Below are 24441 nucleotides of genomic sequence, written 5' to 3' on the forward strand. Positions count from 1 at the left end.
ACAAAGTGTTTGGTTTCTCAAATTAAAAAAAAAAAAAAAGGATATTACCTTACTTTTTCTTGCTTAAAGATCTTCAATAAAGATATGGTTTAGTCATTCACCTAGAAACATTAATATGGTAATAATGGGACATGTCTATACAAGATTCATATTCGGCTACGGTTTAAGAGATTTTGGGGAACGTGGTGGCGATAAATGGTTCTAGGACGTGGAAGAAATTAATTGGGGCCGTGATTCTAGTTACGGCGTGGAAAATTTGGAAAGCAAGAAATGAGAAAACATTCAATGAGCGGCATATTCACTTCAACCGAACAACGGATGTCATTAAAGAAACTTCTTTTCTTTGTTACGGGAAGTTCTAAATTTTGTAACCTTAAGTGGGATAGTGGGTCGATTTTAACATTTGTGATGTAATTTTGTAATTTCCGGTCCCAGTTTTTTGCTAACCCGTTTCCTATATTCTATATAGAAGTTTCGCCGTTAAAAAATGTAATATTTTGTGGATTTTGCTTGTTTGATGCACGTCCAATACTATCCATAAAGTTTTGATATGAAATATATAGTGACATGTTTTGAGATTTACAACTTAAGTTCAATTGATAGCGAGTTAGAATTCAAAATCCAACTCTAAATAAGCTTCCAGAAACAGAAATGTTGATTATCAAATGCAACAGGCAACTCAAAATTGGTTGGGAGCGAGGGCCAAGAACTAACTACTTCTATACCAAATAGGTTAGTTTTAAGTTTTAATAAAACCTATATTTAAGGGTGCAAATTATAAGTTTGGAATTAAAGGTGTTCACACGTAAACGCTTTTTTTTCGTTTTGTTCTCAATACTGTCTTCATCATTAAGAAAACTACAATTATGATTACATTTTAAATCTATATATGAGTTAGGTTCATTTGTTAAGAATTTTGATTACATTTTAAATCTATATATGAGTTAGGTTCATTTGTTAAGAACTCTCTTGACATTGAACTGTGTGAACTAATCTTAACCCTTGATTATCAATACATAAGTGTAAATCAATGGCCAGGATTTGATTAAGATTTGATGATGAAAATACACTAGTGTAGTTTACAATTTGATGATGTAAATCAATGGTTAAGATTTGTTCACTCACTTCACAAATAACTAGTGTTTATATATATATATTAATAATTCAAAGTTCGATCTATTGACAGGGGTTAATTATAACTCAGGAAATGTCAACCAACAGTCTCAACTTTAAACGTATTTTTCTTCGTGGATCTCGTAGTAACTGAAAATTAACACAGTTAATTTGTGTTGATGTAAAGAGCATATGTGGCTAACAAAGTCAACGTTTTGATGACGTAAATTACTTATGTGGCAAATAATTCAAAGTTTTGATGACATAGATTGCTTATGTGACAAACTTTTTTGCTAACGTGGATTGATTATGTGCTAGTCCACGTCAACAAAAACTAACTGAGTTAACTTTCAGTTAGTATAGGATCACCAATGAAAAATATGTTTAAATTTCAGACTGTCAACTAACATTTCCTGTGTTGGTATTGATCTCGATCAATAGATTAAAGTTGAGTGTTTAATTCCCGTCGGCATTTAAAAAATGAATAGTTCAAACAACTATTCCGAAAGCTCAATAACTTGGGTTTAATTCCTTTCTCTTCCTTGTCGAGAAAGGTGGGTAGAGGGGAGAATACGTTTTTCTGGTTGGGTGGTTGTTTGGTCCTTGCCATCGCTTTCCTTCGTTTGTTCGCATTAGAGTCAAATTAGGGTTGTATGGTGAGGGATAAGATGGTACGTCAAAACTAGGCATGGAGGAAGGTGTTAGAAGTGGAAGGGAAGCCGATGAGATTGCTAACATGTATGGTTGTCTAGCCGAGGTTCATCTTAGCGAGGATCCCGATGCATGAACTTAAACTACCTTTGGTGTCACGGAGTTCTCAGTTCATGTCATTCGTCAGCGTATCAAGGCCTATATTCTTCCTTCCTCGTATATGGCCTCTGTTTTGATCAATTACGTGCCTCGGAAGGTTAACATATGCGCTTGAAGGGTTCGACTGGATAGTTGCCTACGAGATAAAGGAGTGTATATTACTTGCAATTTATGTCCTCTTTGTGGTGTCCCATGTGAAACTATATCTCACATGTCACGAAGTGCCTGGCTAGATCTTTGGTGTGGAGGCTTATTGAAGGATGGGTAGGGATCCAATTTCTAGGGTCATTACTTCCAGATGATTTAATCGAGTGGATCGAGCTCTCTTCTATCTCTGCTGCAAAGAAAGAAATGGCGAGGTCGATTATCTGTCACTTGCTGGTCTATTTCAGAGTCGTCCCCTAGAATAATAAAAAAAACTTTTGAGCCGCGTGCGAGACAAAAAAAAATTGAGTTCCTTCCTATAATATAAACTCCTCAATCATATATATATAAATACAATACGACGATTTTGTGTGTGGATTCGGTGTAGCTTCTGGTTCTGAACACGGAATATTGCAAGAATAGAAACCTAATCGCTGATGATGATCGAACCCCCCAATCGTAGGTGCCTTGTTCTGCGATGTCCCTGGGAGTGGGAAACCCCATTCGCACTCAAGTTTTAACGCCCCATCCTTGTTATTTTTTTTAATTGGGTTTCAAATTTGGGCTTAAATGAAGAATTGGACCTTTTATTATACATAATATATATAACAATTTTTAAAAACTTGTCGGGCCCCTTGAACTTTTGGGCCTCGGGTCGTCGCCCGACTTGGCCGGCCCATTAGCCGGCCCTGCTCTATTTGGGAGTTAAGGAACCAAGTGATCTTCACGCATAGGAGAAAGAAGAATTTCCTTTTGTTCGCTAATCTTTTACACTTTTCCTTTACGTGGTATGGGAACAAGATTAAGCTTTACATCGTATGGGAACAAGGTTAAGAAGTGTAAAATAAATGAACTAAGTGGATGAAACATCTGTTCTTATTCATATATTGTTTATATATTTAACCGGCTAGCTTCTTGCTTGTTGCTTTTTTCTTTTTGTAAAATTCATCGTTAAGAAAAATAGTTCAGACAACTAATCAAACAGTGTGGAGCCTAGTGATTTACAAAAAATATAAACCATTAAGTTAAAAAAAAATTAAAACATATAGTTTTTCCATGCAAATTATCTTTTTTTTAACGGCTTAGATCACCTGGGTAAGTCGTTTGCCTACAACCTACACACCCTCGGTTCGAATCCCCCGCGCATACAGGCTTTTCAACCCCTCGCCCGAAGGCTTCGCATGTTTTGCATACCCCGTGGATTGAACTGGGAACCACCCGGGCGGGAACCCACACAAGCGTGGGAAACCCTCCCACCTCCGACCAGCTGGGCTGGCCATCATCGGCTATGCAAATTATCTAATAACTATTGTTAAATCTACAATGATACAAGGGTGTAAGGGTGCTCCACTAGGGGAGTAGTCCCCTCTTTACCTAAGCAAATTCTACTATGCCATGTCAACTCTCTCTCCACTCCCCATGTTGCACTCAAACGTAAGGGGTGCTCCACTCGTTGGCATTATAGTAGTTGCACGTTCTCCAAAGGTCAAAAAACCAAACAACACACTCAGTGACTCATCCCCATCCTTTTCGTTTTAGCGCATCAATTGCGGAGTTGGCGACGGTGTTGCCGCGCGATGAACAGTCACCACCCATCTCACCGCTAGACACCCCGTTCACCCTAAGGTGATTTAGTAACAAATTATAGAAAACAATTAACTATAGTTGTATGCATGTACATAAAAATAATAGTTGAATGGTTCTTATAATGTGTTCGTAACAATCATATAACGTCATCAAGTTTTCATTTTCATATCCGGAGAGATTGATGGAAATCTAGAGAGAGAAACATTTGAGTTGTGCAATTTTCAGGCAGGTATGAAGAAAAGATTAACAAGGAAAGCTTATATATTAATGAATTAATATTATCTATATAGGATTACACTTAGGATTTTCAGACTATCACAAAAGAAACGTAGAATACATACAAGTCATAAAAAACGTATATGTGCAACAAGTAGTGTCATCATTCAATCAAAAATAATCGTTGAAAGTTACTATGTAAAGCTGGCCTTGTAAGTTGTAAGTTGTAACTAAGAAACGGAACTTGGGCCTGAATTTGGGCTTTAGGTGTTCGGCCCGAAAACTAGACTCGTAATTCATCGTGGATCAAAAGTTACAAACGTTTTTGCAAATGATTAAACGATATCATATAACCAGATTTTACGATCATATAATAAATATTTTTTTATTATATAATAAATATTAGGAATAATAACTTATATAATAGGTATTTTTTTGATTTTTTTTCTTAGACATCATTTTAGCATAACGGAAATCAATTAGTGACGGAGCTTGACCAAAAGTTTCATGGGGCGGAAAAGTCATGGGACCAAATTTTTTTTTCTTATCGCTATGTTTCGGATTATATGTTCGGGGTTGGCTATTCGATTCGGGTCGGGTCAAACAATAATAACTGTAAATAAAACCAAATAATCTTCGGTCATTCAATTGACCCATTCTTAAACATAAAAAGGTAAATATTGTTTAACAAACAAAAGACCAAAATATTTATAATAATGCAAAAATATGTATAAAGGAATGAAGATTTTTGGCTTAAAAACCGATAACACACTATAATCTTTTGAATTTTCAATAAAATAAAGAAAATTCATGTCAAAAGAAAGTTAAAAGAATTTGGTTTGGTTGTTACATTTAAGTAAAATAACATTCTTAAAAAATAAATTCGGCTTTTAGTGTGAACCAGACTCCTTTTTTAAAACAAAAACCGGGATATATATATATATATATATATATATATATATAGGGGATGGTTCAAATGAAAACCACTTTTAACGCGAAAACTCGAAAACTAACTAAAAAAAGCCTAAAAAACACACAAAATTTTTTTTTTTTTTTTTTCAATTTTTTTAATAAAAATCGCTAGTTTTTATATATAAAAAAAAACTTTTTTTCAAAAAAAAAAAAAAAAAAAAAAATTTGTGTAGTGCACATGTGTAATAATACACATGTGTAGTACACAGACACATGTGCAGTATTACACATGTGCACTACACAAAAATTTTTTTTTTTTTTTTTTTGAAATTTGTTTTTTTTTTTAATAAAAAAACCTGCGAAAATTTGATTGAAAAAAAAAATTTTTTAAAAAAAAATTTTTTTGCATGTTTTTTTGGCTTTTTTTAATTAGTTTTCGAGTTTTCGCGTTAACTAGTGGTTTTCATTTGAACCTTAGGGGAAGGTTCAAATGAAAACCACTAGTTAACGCGAAAACTCGAAAACTAATTAAAAAAAGCCAAAAAAACATGCAAAAAAATTTTTTTTAAAAAAATTTTTTTTTTCAATCAAATTTTCGCAGGTTTTTTTATTAAAAAAAAAAACAAATTTCAAAAAAAAAAAAAAAAAAAATTTTTGTGTAGTGCACATGTGTAATACTGCACATGTGTCTGTGTACTACACATGTGTATTATTACACATGTGCACTACACAAATTTTTTTTTTTTTTTTTTTTTTGAAAAAAAGTTTTTTTTATATATAAAAACTAGCGATTTTTATTAAAAAAATTGAAAAAAAAAAAAAAAAATTTTTGTGTGTTTTTTAGGCTTTTTTTAGTTAGGGGAAGGTTCAAATGAAAACCACTAGTTAACGCGAAAACTCGAAAACTAATTAAAAAAAGCCAAAAAAACATGCAAAAAAAATTTTTTTTAAAACATTTTTTTTTCAATCAAATTTTCGCAGGTTTTTTTATTAAAAAAAAAAAATTTCAAAAAAAAAAAAAAAAAAAAAAATTTTGTGTAGTGCACATGTGTAATACTGCACATGTGTCTGTGTACTACACATGTGTATTATTACACATGTGCACTACACAAATTTTTTTTTTTTTTTTTTTTTTTTGAAAAAAAGTTTTTTTTATATATAAAAACTAGCGATTTTTATTAAAAAAATTGAAAAAAAAAAAAAAATTTTTTTGTGTGTTTTTTAGGCTTTTTTTAGTTAGTTTTCGAGTTTTCGCGTTAAAAGTGGTTTTCATTTGAACCATCCCCTATATATATATATATATATATATATATATATATATATATATATATATATAGGGTTAGGATCATGTGAGAAGAAGTAGGCTATTTGAGAAACTTGAGAAGAAATCTGGACCATACATTTTTCCTAAGCTTTTCGTAATATACACATATGTATAGTGTAAAATTGGCTATATACATATATGTATATTGAATTATACACATATGTATATAGTCAATCGTAATCTATACATATGTGTATATTACGAAAAGCTTAGAAAAATATGTGGTCCAGATTTCTTCTCAAGTTTCTCAAATAGGGTGCTCTTCTCTTAGGATCCCTACCCTATATATAGGGGAAGGATGTATAGAAAACCCACTTTAATTTAAAAAACCCGGGAAACTCAAAGCTCCCGATGTTTTTTTTTCTTGAAAAAATTTACACATATTATATACATGTTTTTAAGGGTTTTGGGCAAAAAAAATCAAAAAAGCGCCGAGTAGATATTTTTAAAAAAATAAACAAGTTTTGGTGTAACACATGTTACATTCATCTGACATATTTGTAACATGTGTTACACCAAAACTTGTTTATTTTTTTTTTAAATATCTACTCGGCGCTTTTTTGATTTTTTTTGCCCAAAACCCTTAAAAACATGTATATATCATGTGTAATTTTTTTCAAGAAAAAAAACATCAGGAGCTTTGAGTTTCCCGGGTTTTCTAAATTAAAGTGGGTTTTCTATAGATACTTACATTATATATATATATATATATATATATATATATATATATATATATATATTTAGAATATATATCTGATTTTATAGATTTTAGTTTAGAAGCATTGAGATTCATAACTTATTAAACAAACACAACACTTTACTTTAACAAGAAACTGTTACCAGTTGTTGGTCTGATTAGTGCAAGCCATAAAGTCAGATTAGCAGTCATTAACTTTAAGATCTATGCAATTATTCTTATTTTTTGTTTTTCTTAAACTAAAAGAGATGGTTTCAAAACGTCATTTGTATCGTCACATACAACATTTAAGATTAAATTATATTCTTATCAATAAAAAAGTTGAAAAATATCAGAGAAAAGTCCACTTGCATATTGATTAAACCTTTATAATTTCATTCCTAGCTGGAAGTTGATTAGTAAAGTTGCTACTTTCATTATAAAACATTCTGTGTAGGAACCGTTCGCGTAATTAAATAAAATAAAACCAATTTTATTACTGATTACAATACAAAGAAAGCAGAAAATTAAACAATACTATTACAACTGAAAAATCCAAAAAACAAGAAAGGTGTAGAAGCAGAGTTTGACTGAGGCACGTGTTCAACACGCTTCCCTTAAAACAAATTCCGAGTCTCCCAAGAGTACTCGTTTTGTTTCCCAGGGTACAACAGCCGGAGCAGCGTACTGCCGGAGAAAGCCTACAACCCGAAGGCTACCTTGAACAATGCTGGAGAAGATCTTAATTATTGTAGAGAGAAAGTTGTTTGCTGTTGTTGTTACTGGTGTCCATCTGAAGTGGGTATGGAGCTGTATTTATACAGCTCCTAGGTTGAAACAGTCAAAATGAGTTAAATGAGAGGTTTAAATTGCATTAAACGTCTTCAATGCAATTTAATACGTCATTTAATTCTCAGTCAAAGCCTATTAACTCGTCAGTTACGAAGCTGGACTGAAACTGCCCTGTCATTCAATGCTGGAAGCTTCTGCGCGCGCGCGCGCCCATGCGCGGTGCGCCATGCGGCGTGCGGCCTCTTGGCTCACTGTCGTGCGGCGTGCGGCCTCTTGGCTCACTGCCGTGCGGCGGTGCAGCTCAAGTCCGTCCATGCGGCGTGCGGCGGTGCAGCTCAAGTCCGTCCATGCGGCGTGCGCCACGTCACCTGTGAGTCTATACGTGCGCGCCACACAGTCGCGCCGTATTGGCTCACTCTGGTGCGCCGCACACGGCACAGCAGGACCCATGCACCATGCGCCCAACCGCGCGCCTCGTGTACCCGCGCGCGCATGCGCATGACTGCCACGTCATGCGCCGCATCACCTTACCACTTGGTCCTTGCAACCCTTGTGCTTCACCACGCGCGCGCGGTCAAAAATACAAAGGCGGCTCTCAAGCGGCTCGCGGCGATGCGAGCGTGCGAAGTGCAAAGTGCGCCATCAAAGCGCCACATTGCGCCTCATCGCCCACGCCACGCGCGCGCGCGCGAGCGTGTGCGAGTGCGAGTGCGAGTTAGGGTGCTCCGCACCCTTCGCGAGGACACTAGTGTGTGCTTCCATGAAACAATAAGGATGGAGAGTTCCACCTTAAATACCCATTTAAGTTCCATCTCTCCTCCTATGTGGGACAAGGTGCTACTTTCCCTTTAGTTTCAACATTGAATGTTCCAAACACCCAACTTTGAGCATCGATATCTCATTCATCTTAGCTCGGTTTTGGACGCGGTTTAGTTCGTTGCGAAGCTCTTCCAACATAGAACACAAACCCACAAATAAATACATAAAACCCGCTCATTTTATTATATTTATTTCTAGTCCAAAATAGGAAAAAATCATTTTCCTATATTTGTGAAAAAATGCTATTTTCACTTATTTTCCAACATTCTGTTTTTAGTGAACTTAATATCAAGATTATGGTCTTAATCTCTACCTTATAATAAAGTTAATCAAATACTGCTGACAGAACAATGACATCACCAGGTTAATCTCCTCACTAAAAAACTTTCCAACTCCGTTGCTTTTATATAATTACATAAATCTAATTAATTAATATATTGCAAATATATAAACCATTGCAAATTTCGTTCACAAATAGCCTTATAATTTGTATTATAATATCAATGATCTAAAATAAGATTTTTCATAAATTTGTAACCCTTAGGGGGCGTTACGCGACAAGTGGTGAAACGCGTAAGAGAGGGGCTTTATGGGGCTTTATATCACAAGGAGGTGTAGTGGGGTTATATATGTATGCGGCTTTATATATATGTATGTATATATATGTGTGTGAGTTAGTATATGAAATAATCCCCCCTCACGCCGCTATGATTTTCACGGGAGCTGGAAAAAAACACCCCATAGCGCCCGCTGTAGTGGTGTTGGCGGCGCTATGGGGGTGCCATATATACTTTTGGCGTGATATAACGCTGCACTACAGACGGCCTAATTTGGTATTGAAGTTACCGACAGACCCAAGATTTATTTTATGTGGAGGAGGGTGGATTAGAGGCTTAACCATACTTTTAATGTGGTCGATCGGGAAATTTTTGTCAAAATAATACACTAAAAAAGTTTCCGCCCTGAAGAAGTTAATCTCGAATTGAAGAGATAAAGATCAAACGAGTTACAGATAATTCTTGGAGAATTATGTATTAGATCTTTTATAATTTATTTAGAGATAATTATTAATATAAACTAATAAGGTTTATCTAGGAGTTTATTTATTTAAATAAATAGAGTTTTAGTCGCGTTAGGAATAGAGTGAGTTTAATATAAATAGATGGTTTGTTTATTGTATTTGTGTGCTTCTCATTGTTGAAAAATAAAAAGAGTCGAATAGTTCATTCAAATATCGTGTTTGCATGTTTGTTCAAGGGTCTGATTTCCAACACGCCCCACAAAGTTTGGTTGTAGGTCCTGTGACAATCCGAACTTTTGAGGTAATTCTCACTATTATTCCATTATAACGTCGTTAAAATTAAATGTTCGATTACGCGGTCAAATAACGTATTGGATTTGGTTGGGCCTCGTATATTTTGGGCATTGTAACTAAACCTTACAATTTCACAATATCGGTCCACATGAAGTTTCTAAATGAACAACCTTTAGAGCCCAACTAGTCCGTTTGTGTGTCCTGGTTATTTCGGCCCAAATCATGCAACAAGGATTGGCCCATTTGTTTAGTTGTTGGCATATTATTTATGCACTAGGATTTGGACGTAAACTCCCCTTGCAAATCTTTATATCACATTTAGCAAACCCTATCTTCTCCCACTTGCGTGCGGCAGACGAAGACGACCCCCCCCCCCTTTTCGATACTCTATCTCAACTGGCTTCCGGTTAGTATTGTGCCTTTAATCCGTGGTTCTTATAAAAGTTTAAACTGGTTGTTTGTGTTGTACTGAGTTATTACAAATGAAAGCTATGTGGTTCGGATTATGTGATGTGGTTCTGGGTAGCTCTTGTGATCGTATATAGCAGAATATGTGATCTGTGTCAGGGGGTGAATACATGTGATTACTTGTAAGTGATGAATAGATGGATTAGGGTTCATGCTAGTATAAGTTATGTATGATGAAATTCATTAGGGTTGCACATGTGTAGATTAACGATGTTGATTGAGACTTAAAGGACACAGTCTTGAAAATGCATTAATTATCGCTGATGATTGTGCTATGTATGATTCTTATATGATTTGGCATGGTTTAGAAGACTTTGATATTCTTACAGACATGAGGAATTTGGACTACATTAACCACGTGCCTGCCATGATAAATCATATTGAGATTTGATAACTTTAGGTGATGTAATGGTTATGTGATGATATTGTCTGTTATTATAATTTGCTTTGTGGGGAGGGTAGATTTGTATCAATGAACCGACAATAACACATGTGCATGGGTAGTGGGCTGGTAGAATAAGTGTTTAGAAACCTTCAATGAATGCAGTCCACTAAATAGAGATTGGCCCAATCAAGAACATACAAGTATAGTACTTGCCGGCCATGATCAGGAGAAGCATCAGGCTTTACCATTGTTCAGTGACTTACTCATTAACATGTCAATTTGTGACATCAGGCCCACGTGTGACGATATCTAGAGTGTCGGCCATTAGCTGATTTAATTAGTTCATGCTCAGTTCTGGGTATATATGTTGTGCCGCACAACAGCCACAATAAATGGGCGGAATGGGAACCGGGTGGGTTGCATTTGAATGAATAATTTCTTTAATCATAAACCGAAGATGGGCTGGCCATCGAGCCCAGATACAATAACATACACGGAACTGAAATGAGCCTGGTCGGATGGACGGCGAGGTTTAGTTGAGTTGCGGGCCTGTTGTGCAATTGATTGAACTGTGCAGCCCATTAATAGGAGTGCACTTGGGCCGAGTATTCGATTGGATGTGAGTAGTGGGCTACATGATCAAGGTTAGCTGGGCCGAAACAGTAGGGCTACGAACACATAATTCATGCATAGATTATTAATGGTGCATGTCCTAAGTAAACAAGTCAACACATAGTGCATGTATAAATTGTTAATCTGTGATAAATGGTATGGCATTATCTCGATGTTACTGGTAGATCATGGTGTAATTGTTGTGTATAAAAGTTCATGTGCTAGATAAACAACATTTAAGTACGTTATATATAATACACGACTTCTAGCTGCTATGTGTTATATGATTGTAAATGTGATCATACATGGATACGAGCCTAATGTTAAATGGAATCGTTAATATAGGGCGTGGTCGGCTTGATAGTTAAAACAAGGGAATCATAACACACCGAGCACTCTAAGGTGAGTTCACTACATTCGAGCATGTGTCCCAGTGGTTGGGGACAGTCAGTGGGTATCCCATGGGGGGGGGGTGAGTCTTTGGGTAAAAACGAGTATATTGGTTAATATTCTCACCTATCATCTTTTGTAAGTCCCTCATCGGGTATTAGTTAGTAGCGCTACTTAGGTTTGGCACCCTCACCCCGTGCCTGTAGAGGACGGAGGTGAACTAATGACCCAGTCTGGCCCAGTACTAGATAGGAGTACGTGGGAAGGGCAGTCGTGTATTTCAGGAGCCGTCATTGTTCGGAAATGAGATATTGACAATATTACTTGCATTGGTTATTGAACTGTTTTACATACAATTGGTAATAAACGTTTTCCAAACTGTGAACTCGCCAGCTTTGTCTGATACACTTGTTACATGCTCGCAGGTCGTTAGGTACTTGGGAACAGGAACTTGCTGGCTGGATGGCGTGAGGGGTCATGGTTGCACTGATGGGTTATTTATCAAATATTTATTACTAAGGTTGTTTAGAAAGTATTTACCTTATGTTACGTTAACGCTTCCGCTGAACTTGATGGTTTTTGAATTACTTATGTTTGGATTTTATTACTACTAAATGATGAAACTTTATTTTAATCTTACGGATTCAATGTAATTAGTGGCTCATTACTAGTGGTCACACGCCTAACAGGGACACTCCCTAAGTGGTAATTTGAGGGTGTGACAGGTCCGCCCTTGATTGGTGTTTCATCTATCCATATTCAATTATTTGTTTAATCTAACCTAAATAGTTGGTCAGTTAAGTAATAATGTGGAGTAATTAGAAAAATCCCACTCCATTTAAGTTAATGGTGATTATTATTATTATTATTAACAACAAGAACGTTGTTCAACCACCGGCAGTGCTTAATGTCGGCAGGTAAGCCATCATTAAACTCTATGACATTATAGAAAATTTTATGTAGCATTCATCTTACTAAAATAGTCGATTTTTGTTTTTAATGCAATAATAATATAAACTTGTATATTTGTAGTTTGATCGACAAGCTATTAACATGTGTTTTATTTAAGTGCACCTACACATAGGATGCAAATTTCGATCTTACGGGTTTATAAATTTTGAACTTGCAAAATATGCAACCGACAAACATGAATGTTGAATTAGAACTCTTAGGGGCTGTTTGTTTAGCTCTTAATGAGACTTTTAATGGTGCAGACCTCTTATTGGTTCAGACTGTTTGTTTCGCGAGCAACTGTTTGAATGGTTCAAACATTTGTCTCTGAATGGTTAAACATTATCCTAAGTCTGAATGATTAAGATCTCTAATCTGAATTGGTAAGACATTTGCCTCTGAACGGTTAATTGTTATATTGGCTCTTAATAGTTCAGACATCTTATTGGTTTAAGGGGCTGTTTGGCAACCTCTGAATGGTTAAGAGCTGAACTAGTAAGAGGTCTGAATCATTAAGTGTTGAACCAGTAAGAGGTCTGAACCATTAAGAGCCAGTATAATGCTTAACTATTCAGAGGCAAATGTCTGACCAATTCAGATTAGAGGTCTTAATCATTCAGACTCGGTATAATGCTTAACCATTCAGAGCCAAATGTCTGAACCATTCAGACATCTGCTCGCGAAACAAACAGTCTGGACCATTAAGTGTTGAACCAGTAAGAGGTCTGAACCATTAAGAGTCTCATTAAGAGGTAAACAAACGGCCCCTAACACTTATTGGTTCAGCACTTAACTATTCAGAACTTACCAAATAGCCCCTTAGCCTATTTGGTTAAATGTCGGTTATTTTTTAAAGTTAGCATAAAAGTGAAGAAAAATCCTCTCTTAGAAAACATCCGATTTTTTGTATAATTAAAACATTATTAATACTATTATTAAATAAAAAAGGGAAATTGCATTTTAGTTTGGTGATTAAATGTGTAATGTAATTCGAAATGTTGAATACAAATACAATGTAAAAATAGAATAAAATAAAATTTATTGTTATAATGAAAATGTGTCGATTAGAGTGATTAATTACTTTACTTTTCAAAAAAAAAAAGTGTGTTTAATTACTGATATAATAAAACTTCAGGGGTCATTTATGACAGGTTTACAATTTAAAATTCAGGAAATTTCCGTCAAAGGGGAAGTGGCCACATATGAAAGTGGAAAGAAAACATCTTTTCTCTTTTTTAGAGAATGAAAGTGGCTATTATGAGAAGGAATTAAGCTGATCCAAATCAGTGAGTCCAGCTTTGTTTTAGTTAGGGGATTAATTTTCATATATTTTTTGTGGCTTTGCATGTTACATTCTTCTTATCTTCGGGTCTCTATTGTGTTTTTATGTGTTACTATTATACTGTTTGTTGTTACTTTTAGATTACATGGAAATCACTCTTGGTTTTGAATATGCCTTTTAGTTCTAATTATGGTTTGGCGACATCTCACCCTCTCTGAACATTACCAGAGTACCAGAAGCTTTGCAATTGATGAGATTTTCAACAGACATGGTTGTTATAGGGTTAGAGATGAAGATTAAGATTTGGTTAGTCAACTCCTTTTTAATCCTATCATCTTGAGTTTTAAGTGGGATCTAACTTTTTAAATCAAAGTTATCATATTCCGGAAATTGGTATTCTAAACGCATATGATGCTTATAGACACTCAATGTAACGTTTTAACAAGCGAAATAGGTAAACAAGCCAAGAACCATGAACCCCGGAACTTGCTTTAACACATAAGCTACCTTTTTTCCTTTATTAAACTTCGACACACGAATTATAAAGAAAAACTTCGACTCAAATACTTAGAAAAATAAATTCCAAACAAGGGTTTATATAGCACCTATTTGAATCCAAATACTTTAAATTTAAAATTCTAAATTAAAAGATAAACAATAAACTTATCCTATTTTAATACGAGTTGGACTCGAAAACTTGATTCGCACGTTACTTCATTTAGGCGTGACTCAAGCCAACGCCTAGGCGTCAACTCACTTTAGCCACAGCTCAACACCTCTATCGGCTGCGGCTTACCTTAGCTCCATATTTCCAGCCACAACTTAGCATTCTTCCAGTCAATCTTTAGCTTGTGATCTCCTTCAGCCGAAGCTAACTGCTCCGACTGCGGCTTGGCAACCTTCCAGCCACGACTCAGTTAGATATTTGCATGCCAGTAATCCTAAGTAATATTGTCTCTAAGTTTGACCAAGAGTAACATTATATTAAATATTATGTTATAAACCCTACTTAATCATCAAAATTAATCGTAGTAGCTATTAGAAAGATTAGGGAAAGTAACCTACTCTTAAAACTGTAAAATTTGTAATTAACAAAAATTATAAAAATTGCTTTAAATTGACTTACTTCGAAATAATCTCATAATTTGTCGACTAATTAAGTCAATGTGTTAATTGATCAAAATGAAACACCACATATGAATTTCACATAGCATAGCATGGTCATGATAACTTGATTAGTAACTTGATTCAAATATTTGGTGTATCAAACATGAATACATGAACTTACTAACAATGGACCTAAATCACACTTAAAATTGTGAACATTTCACATATTTGATATTTGATTTGCGAATTATGATTCACAACTATAAGAATTATGGTGAAAAATATTCATTTACACCTCATGTATTTAGTGCTTTGTATGATAAAATGTTACTGGCATTTCATAATCACTGATCTATCTTGTGCTAATAATAACCATGAATAAATTGTATAAGTTCTAAGAAATTGTAAACATTTCACATATTTGATATTTGATTTGCGAATTATAATTCAAAATTATGATTATGAGAATTATGGTGAAATACATTCATTCATTCACGCCTCATGTATTTAGTGCTTTGTATGATAAAATGTTAGTGGCATTTCATAATCATTGAACTATCTTGTACTAATAATAACCATGAATTAATTGTTAAAGTTCTAACGTAGCACATTTGTATGGTTCTTAGTATATCTTGGATTACAAAGTGGGATTGATGCACCAAACATATATTATATTATATTATATTATATTATATTATATTATATTATATTATATTATATTATATTATATTATATTATATTATATTATATTATATTATATTATATTATATTATATTATATTATATTATATTATATTATATTATATTATATTATATTATATTATAAACAAAGTCACAAACATTTAAACAATAGCTTTCAATTATCAATGGACGTTCGCGATCTAATAGGGGTGGTTGTCATGTGGTAACCACTTATCTCCTTTTTTTTCAAAATTTTGTTGCACTGTGTTCCAATTGACTTCAATGGTAAGAGTGTGTGTTTGCTTCCGGGCATACCTGGGTTCGAATCCCCCTCCCCCTCTCTCACCGTATTCATTCCTCTGTTGACGTGTGTGTGTGTGTATATATATATAGAGAGAGAGAAATGATAAAATAAAAACTGACTTGAATTCAAAAATAACCCGTGGAAACCTTATATAACAAGCTAGTTTTTTTATAAAAAAACTTTAAGGCATCTAATACATGTATGGGCTCGACAAGATTATAAACCGAGCCGACTCGACTTGAATTTAAACTCGAGCTGAAAATCTAACCTCAAGCTCGGCTTGATTTTTAACTAAGCTCGTCGAGCTCGACTTGATTATGGTCGAATTTAAAAAGAAAATTTAATACATAACTTTTAAATTATAATAGTCTAGAAAAACATTCAACAGCTAAATAATAAGTTCGACCTAATACATGAAAAACCAAAATCAAGTTTAACAGAACACAAAATAAGTTTCAAATTTCAAATCCGAACAAACTTCAAAGCTATAACTCCAAGTCGCAAGCTTTTTGAAAACAACCATCTTAATATCTAGGGGAAAGTGAATATGAGGCTGTTACACATCTAACCTTAGATGCGAAATCAATCAAAACTACGTAGTTTTGATTAAATCTTGCTAAAAATAATCCAAATCCTTTTATTTCTTCATTTACCCTTCATTACATCAATTTATGACAACCAATTCGACCACTATATTTCATCGCTATACAAGAAAATAAGGGAGATGAACAATAATTTTGAGATCACTGGTTGGAAGAATAATAATATAAAAAGAAGCTTCAAAGAGCAATAACACAAAGCAATTGTCTAACGTGAGTAAATTTAACATTTTTTAGAGTAATTGCTATTTGGTCTTTTGAAGATAAACAACAAATTAAGATCTTTTGATGGGAATTTTATAAGGAAAAGGTTTTACGAAGGATGATGGGATAAGGATTTCATTTGAGGACTCAGATCACATCCAGTCCATTATATGTAGTGTGTGGAGGTTTTTAAAATGTAAAGAGTATAAAAAGTGGTTGTGAGTGAAGGAGAGAGAAAATATTACTGTTCATCTGTATATTTGGGGGGACACTGTTCACCCACTATAATTTTTTAATATATATTGAAAGTGGTTGTGAGTAAAAGAGAGAGAAAAATGTAATATATATTGAAAAGGAGAGAGAAAAAACATTTGTTTTTAGTGGAAATATATTGATATAGGAGTTGTTTTTTAGTGAAATGTATGTATATTTTTAGTGGATTGAATGTGAATGCTCTCATACCCACATGTCACATTCGATCATTTGTAGGAGGTTATTTGATTTGTAGTGTTATCATTAAAATTGGGTGATTCTTTAATATACTTTCTTGCTGGTAATTGAGTTTTAGGAAGATTGATTCTTGATAAGTAATTGGTACTGAAACAAGAGCTCATATAATTGAAATTGTGAGGAGTGCTTCTCCAATATGAACGTTGGTTTCTTCTGATGCGTTGATTGAAAACAAAATCAATAAATTCAAAATGATTACACCTCAATGTTCATGACGTAATTTCTAACCTTATAATCCAAATTAGAAGTCAAGCAATCTGTTTTTGAATCGGTGATAAATTGATGGAATGGAGAGTAAATGAAGAAATAAAAGGTTTTGGATTATTTTTAGTAAGATACTAGTTTAAGAACCCGCGAGGTTCGCGGGTGGACTAAAACACAAATGAATAACTTTAATTTATTGAAGTAATCGTTTGAATTAAATAAACGTTCAAGTAATAATAAATTAGTAAACTACAATGAGACAAATAATGTAATATCTCGAGATACATGATGATGCAAATTTGTGTAATATTGTGTGTATGGAACATAATAATGTTATTATGATTTTTATGGAACAGTTACACGGAATGTAAGATCGTTTGATGAATGAGTACATGGAGATCACAAGTCACGAAATACTTCTTTGTAAACTACATTTGTCGTTTTATTAGTAGGTTTGCCGTCATTGTCCAAAATCAGAAGTTTAACTCCTTGTCTGGTTTTAACTCTTGATAAAGCAACATACAGCTGACCATGGGTGAAAACTGGTTGCTTCAGATACAGACCAACTCTAGACAGTGATTGTCCCTGACTCTTGTTAATAGTCATTGCGAAACAAACAGCCAACGGAAATTGTCTCCTTTGAAACTCAAAAGGAATTTTTTTATCAGAAGGTATCAAACTAATCCTTGGTATATAAGTGCGTGTGCCTATGTTCCCTCCGGATATTATCTCGGCTTCTATTACACGGTTATACATTTTTTTGACTTGTAGTCGTGTACCATTGCAAAGCCCATTTTGTTGGTCAATGTTACGTAATAGCATCACCGGCACGCCTACTTTTAGTGCTAGCCTATGATTAGGTAAGCCGGATACTTTAAGACCGTTAAGCACATCAGGAGAGTATAGTTTTTGTTGTGTAGCGTTTGGATCTTCAGACTGACAAAGACTATCTGAACTAAGATACTCTCGTTCTTCTCCTGGGAATAGTGACAACAACCGATCATTAATTTCATGCACAACCTCGTTCTTAGGTGCAAGTATAGCCCTCTCACTGAAATAATTCTGATTGTTGAAGTTTTCGAGAATTGAAGGATACACAAAATCAATTAAAGTGGAAATGGGATCCGATGTATCAGTGATTAGAAGGTCGCTTGGTATTTCAATTGACGCTTCTCCATCATTTGGACCACCAACATTTCCCTCACCTATATCCAAAAGCCATTTGGCAAATTGTTTTATTTCTTCAGCGTTGGATGCTGAACTTCCAACTGTTAACCTCATGTTTTTTGTTAATCTCAGCAACTTACATGTATTCCACAGATAAGACGAACTTATTGAGGCATTGACAATCTCTTGTCTTCCACCATTTGGAACAACAGGAAGGATCTGTCTAAAATCGCCTCCTAAAACAATAACCTTCCCTCCAAAGCGGATGTTTGATCTGTTTGAAGTTTCGATATTGAAAATGTCGTTCATTGTTCTATCCAACGCTTCGAATGCATGCTTATGGACCATAGGCGCTTCATCCCATATAATCAAGTTTGTTTCGTGTAGTAGTCTAGCAACATCTCCATTCGGTTTTATATGACAAACTGAATCCTCAGTAAGATTCAATGGAATACGAAACCTGGAATGCGCGGTCCTGCCACTAGACAATAACAACGACGCGATGCCACTTGAAGCAACGTTTAATACAATTTGACCTTTTGATCTGATTGCCGCAGATAATGTCTTCCATAAGAAGGTCTTGCCGGTCCCACCATAGCCGTACACAAAAAAAACCCCACCTTTGTTATTCTCAACTGCGTTGATTATTTGTTGGAAAACTGACCGTTGCTCCTCAGTTAGCAAATTAAGTTGATTATTAAATTCAACTTGAAGATTCGTTTGGTCGTAAATACGCTCCTCATTAATCAAACGATTGTCTGAATCAGACATAGACGCAGTATCTGGGTACGGCATTGTCTCAAATCTTCTGAGTGATGAGTTGTTTCTGGCTAAGAATTTTTCAACTTCACTCAAAACATAGTTTTTAAGTTGGTGATCTGGAATTGATAAATCTGTTAAAAATTTGAAAAAAAAAATATATTATCATGTTATGAAATCAAAAAATATTTAATAAACCAAACCATATAGCATAAATGAAACACAAAACCATGTTTTCTTTAAATGAAAATTGTTTTTTTTTTTATATATAACGCAACCAAAAACAAAAAAAAGGGGATAATAACAACAATTTATTTAAAACAATTACCTGTAAGACGATGATATTTTCTAAGTCTGTAGATAAAGTCGTCTGTCATGTATCTCCATGTGCTTTCCCATACAACCTCAGGTCTGGACAACGTATTTGTTAATAGCAAAGTAGCAAATAAATTACGAAGATACGAAGGGGATCCTGTTTCATTTGCTTCTTTGATTGCCTCAATGTATTCTGCGTCATCGTCCAAAAGACCGAGTGCATAACATGCATCTCTAAATGTATCATATACCTTACCATCAACTGTTTTAATATCATCAAAAGATTTTGGTCCTTTCACTTTGTTAAGAAGAATTCTTAAATAATATGCTTCCCTAAGAGACGGACTTACAGCGTGAATTCTCCCAATTGACTTATGTCTTTGTCTAGGTTCCCAACAACGTTTATCAAGCTTCCATACATACCAACTTGGAAACTGAACATATGTTAGTGTACGGGCCAATGTGTCATTCGGGTCTTTGTTACGTTCCATCCAGGAAAGAAACATTGAAGCTTTGACAGATGGTTTGTTAAGGACTTGATTAATATCCTCGTCGGGTCCAAAAACAACAGGTTGTTTTCCAGGCAGATGGAAAGGCAGCCTCATAACAGAAGGAGTCCTGTAATGCACATCATAGGCGAAGATCCTCCAAGATGCCTCACAAGCCGATATATACCTACAATCATAATATTCTTTGACCTCGTCTTGTTCTAGTTGTTCATTGTTATTATCATGTTGGACAACAGCAACGGTTGCTCTATCAGGGCCTTTATTTATATATTTAAACAAATATTTAATTGATCCGGCTTGATTGCACCACTCAACATTTATATGTGCCTGGTAGCGTTTCAAAAGTTTTTTGTTGTATGGCACAACACTTCTGTTGTCTAAGTCGATTCCATTTTTTACTACATAAGCACCATTATCTCTTCTTTTGTATATTGGGAATCCATTTGAATCCAGTGTAGTATGATCTTGAAAATTCTTTGGAAAACCCTTCGAACACTTATTGTCAACCATACATGGACAACTTAAATTAGCGTTACCACATGGACCATAAATCATATAGTCTTTCACAAGCGCATATAATTCTGCATCTTCATCTTCATCAGGGATTTCTGCAGTTATAAATGGATCAACATGGTCTACCGTTGGAAGTTTGGATTCATTTTCTAAGAATAAGCATAGGTGGGCATGAGGCAATCCTCTCTTTTGAAACTCGATTGTGTAAACAACTGTATAAAATGAAATCATTAGTAGACTTAAATAAATCTAATATGTATATAAAAAGGAATTTGATAAAATACCTGCTGCAACTTTTCCAAATAGATGGCGTTCTTTAAAATCTTTGCAAATTGAATCCAACTTTATTTTAAACAATCTCGTCAGTATATCGGGCTTATATTCAGGTTTAAGATTTGTGTCTCTAAGAAACCTTTTTACCTCAGGCCACTTTGGATTGCACGTGATGGTTATAAAAAAATCCGGATAACCAAACCACTTACAGATAGCCATGGCATCTAAATAATTTTGCATCCTATATCTAGCGCCACCGGTAAACGAAGAGGGCAAAAAGATTCGTTTTCCAACCTTAGATATGTCTTGCTGGCCCTTATTTCTTAATTCACATAGACTTTCATAGCTATCTGACCTTAGATTCTTTTGTTGAAGTCGTATGTAGTTAAGCCTTTCGCTCTCAATCATAGTATACGCATCAACCAAGAATTGTTGAAAGAGTCTCCTTGAATTTAGAATCAATGAAAACTGATTAATTCTGTCTTGCACACGATATGCAAAAAACTCTCTCATTGTACAATTTGGACGTTTCTTATTGATTACGTCTACGACACCTCGATGAGGGATGTCAATTCTGTAACCATCATCTCCGTAAGGGAATAAAATAGGATATTGAAGTGCAAGGTATGAAGGATGCAATTCACTAATTCTTTTCAAAGTACCTGTCTGCGTTTCAATAACTATATCTCTATTGTTGATTGTGTTTGCAATATCCCCCACAATTAGAGCAGCAACTTCACCACAAGTTGGTAAATTATACGTTCGTCCATCCTTTTCTCTAATACCAATCAGACGAAGCTTCAGATTAAGATCAGGGTTTTCATGAAAACAATCTCTAACCATCCTATAAGCTTTTACCAACTGGTTTTCTAAATCTAAAACACATTTTATATGTTCAATCAGTTTACTATCAAGTTCAGCGACACTCGCGGATGATGAATCCTTGGAACGACTGATTAAAAAAATAGCGGAGTGTCAACAAACATCAATATTAATAAAAAATATATTATACAAAGATTTGATGGGAATAAAAATTATACTTTATTATATTTACCTAAAAACGGATTGTCTGTTGGAAAGTTCGTTGTCAGTATCGAAAATGTAGAGCTGGCAAAATTTTGGTTGATCTCCGTCTTCCGGAAGCAGGCTTCCAGTGCTGTGGTAGTTCTCTCCACTAATTCTGTAGCAAAATGGTCCGTTACCTCTGTTGACAGTGTGATCAACCTTACCACCCATTGACGTGAAAGCAAACATGGAGTTATACCGTCGAATATTATTCAAAAAATGTTTGCTTTCTTTATCCTTATACGTAAAAAGTTTCTTATAACTTGGAACAGCATCTTTATAATCTGGTAGCTCTACTTTGCCATAACCACAACATAAGAAATAGCATATTCTTCCTTTCTCTTTTCTTCCCCTTCCTTTTTCAGCATCCCATAATTTAGCATTGCATATTTCACAGGTAATACATTGGTCACCATGATCAAAATAATCTGTAATGTTAGTTGAACAAAAAAAGAATATTACTTTACGAAGTATAAGTTTGTATAAAAAAATATATACTATTTACTTAATTAAATAAATAAAATAATTGATCTTATACCTGTTGAAACTCCTTTGTAAATTGCATCATCTGTAGTTTCCTCTGTCGTCAAGTCGATCATTGGTATAGGAGTAGTAACTCGTGGTTTACTTAATAACTTACGTTTTCCAGACGACATCCTCTGTAAATAAGAACTTTGTAGAATAGTAGGTGTGTTGCTAGAATTTGTGATGTTTGAAGATAGAGAAAAACGACGGATGTTTATTGGTGTAGTCATGTTGTTTGTAAGACAACTAACATTACCTAAATAACATAATATACTCAAACTTATTAACTTTTATAAACATATATACCGTTTTTTAAATTAAATTTGAATTATTTGCTAAATATAATTATTACTTGTAGGTACAACCGACGTTGTAGGAGTAACGTTGCGGGTGTTGGAAGATATCAATGTTAATTCACAAGAAGATGATAAAGTATTGGAAGGGTGTAATTTTCGTCGTTGAAGACTTGTAGATCTTTTACTGTCTAAATATAACTTCCTTAACCTCCGTCTCTCTTTGCAGTGATTTTGAAGAAGTCTCGGGCCAAAAACTGTAGTTTTATAATAAAAAATATATAATTCACATATAAACATTATCCACTAAAGAAATTAATTTTTTTTAAATAATATCGTACTTCAAACATTTATTAAAGTTTTACCTCCATATCCAATGGACGCCTCTGTTGTAACATTGACCATGTCATGCGGAATGGATGAAGAAGCAGAGGTAGATGCTATAACATGTATAGATTGTGATGTACCTATTTGCGTTCCATAACGTTTACCATCGATGTATAATTTTCTAACTTTACGCCTCTCCTTACTCTCATCTTGAGTAAGTTTAGGGATGAAAACTTGCAGACAATCATTGAATATAAAACACATATAAGGTACATGAAATATAATGATAGGGTTAAAATTGAAAATGTGCATACTCTGAATATAAAAACTTAAATAATACCGTTTGAAATGTTGCCCAATGGTGTTCGTTGCTGGACATCTGGGATAATAGTAAATACAGTATTTTAAAAACAATACATGTGTATACATACAATTTGATGTATAATTTCAAATAAAGTATTCTAAAATAGGAAACTGTTATGTGTAATACAATGGCATGTTTTTTGACATAGGAGTAACATAAAGGAAGTTGTATTGCAGTTTGGTAGAACATTACAATTTGCAGTAGTTTGAACGACGACATAATAAATGGATTGGGAATGGACCAAAAATGATACGTTTATTTCTTTCCGGCAATGAAAATGGTTTTGAAGTTCTTAAATTTCATATTTATTAGTAACATTTATAATGTATAGTGAATAAGTATATTTAAAAATAATTTCGTTGTTGCATATTTTTTTTAAAAAAATATGTTATAGTTATTATTTTTATTAAAAAGTTCAACCGGTTTTATGTTTATAGTTTGATTACATTAAGTAATCAAATAGTTTTATAGTTTTATTAGTATATAAAAGTAATCATCTACTTGTCAAATCATAAATCAGATATTTTGTAGCTAACAATGATTATCTCTTTCCCTATTGTTGCCCCTACATATGACAACAGTTTCCATACGAATACAAAGATTAACAGTGGATCGGCATTCACATAATCATCGTCGAAAAGAGAAATCAACAAAAGGTACGATTCAAACTAATGTTTCTCACATAACCTAGAGGTTTACTTGAATCAGTGTTAGGGATTGGCAATATAAATTTGACGATTTTTCATAAACCGATTTGTTCTTTGATAGACAACATATAGCTTTTAACGGCAATATCTTCGTCGTTTCATCATGTTATATAGATTTGCGTTTTGGCTGAGCAAAAATAAATGCTTTGTCATCTTAATCTGCCGTTATTGTTTCAGGATTTGGTTTCGTTTTGTTTGTTTTATCGGTTAGGTCCGTTTA

The 24441-nt window shown here is 34.2% G+C and overlaps 1 protein-coding gene across 1 annotated transcript; it reads right to left on the reverse strand.

The window, feature by feature from the left end:
* Positions 1-17803: 17803 nt before the first annotated feature.
* On the reverse strand, positions 17804-23414 carry LOC110944304. The gene is made up of 7 exons (XM_022185966.1): positions 23189-23414; positions 22883-23080; positions 22544-22786; positions 21995-22433; positions 20952-21892; positions 19659-20879; positions 17804-19464 (listed from the first exon to the last, which is right to left on the reverse strand). The coding sequence occupies exons 1-7, from the start codon at positions 23412-23414 to the stop codon at positions 17804-17806; spliced, it is 4929 nt and encodes a 1642-aa protein (XP_022041658.1).
* Between the last annotated feature and the right edge of the window lie 1027 nt (positions 23415-24441).

The sequence above is a fragment of the Helianthus annuus genome, chromosome 6 (genome assembly GCF_002127325.2).
Source record: "Helianthus annuus cultivar XRQ/B chromosome 6, HanXRQr2.0-SUNRISE, whole genome shotgun sequence".
Lineage (NCBI taxonomy): Eukaryota > Viridiplantae > Streptophyta > Magnoliopsida > Asterales > Asteraceae > Helianthus > Helianthus annuus.

What these genes read in the sequence shown, in the direction of transcription:
- LOC110944304 (XM_022185966.1), bottom strand. Translation starts at nt 23,414, where the DNA reads ATGTGTTTTATATTCAATGATTGTCTGCAAGTTTTCATCCCTAAACTT. An exon ending in GGCGTCCATTGGATATGGAG is followed by an intron (nt 23,081 to 23,188) that starts GTAAAACTTTAA and finishes ATAAAACTACAG; the next exon opens with TTTTTGGCCCGAGACTTCTT. An exon ending in AACAGACAATCCGTTTTTAG is followed by an intron (nt 21,893 to 21,994) that starts GTAAATATAATA and finishes TTTTTTAATCAG; the next exon opens with TCGTTCCAAGGATTCATCAT.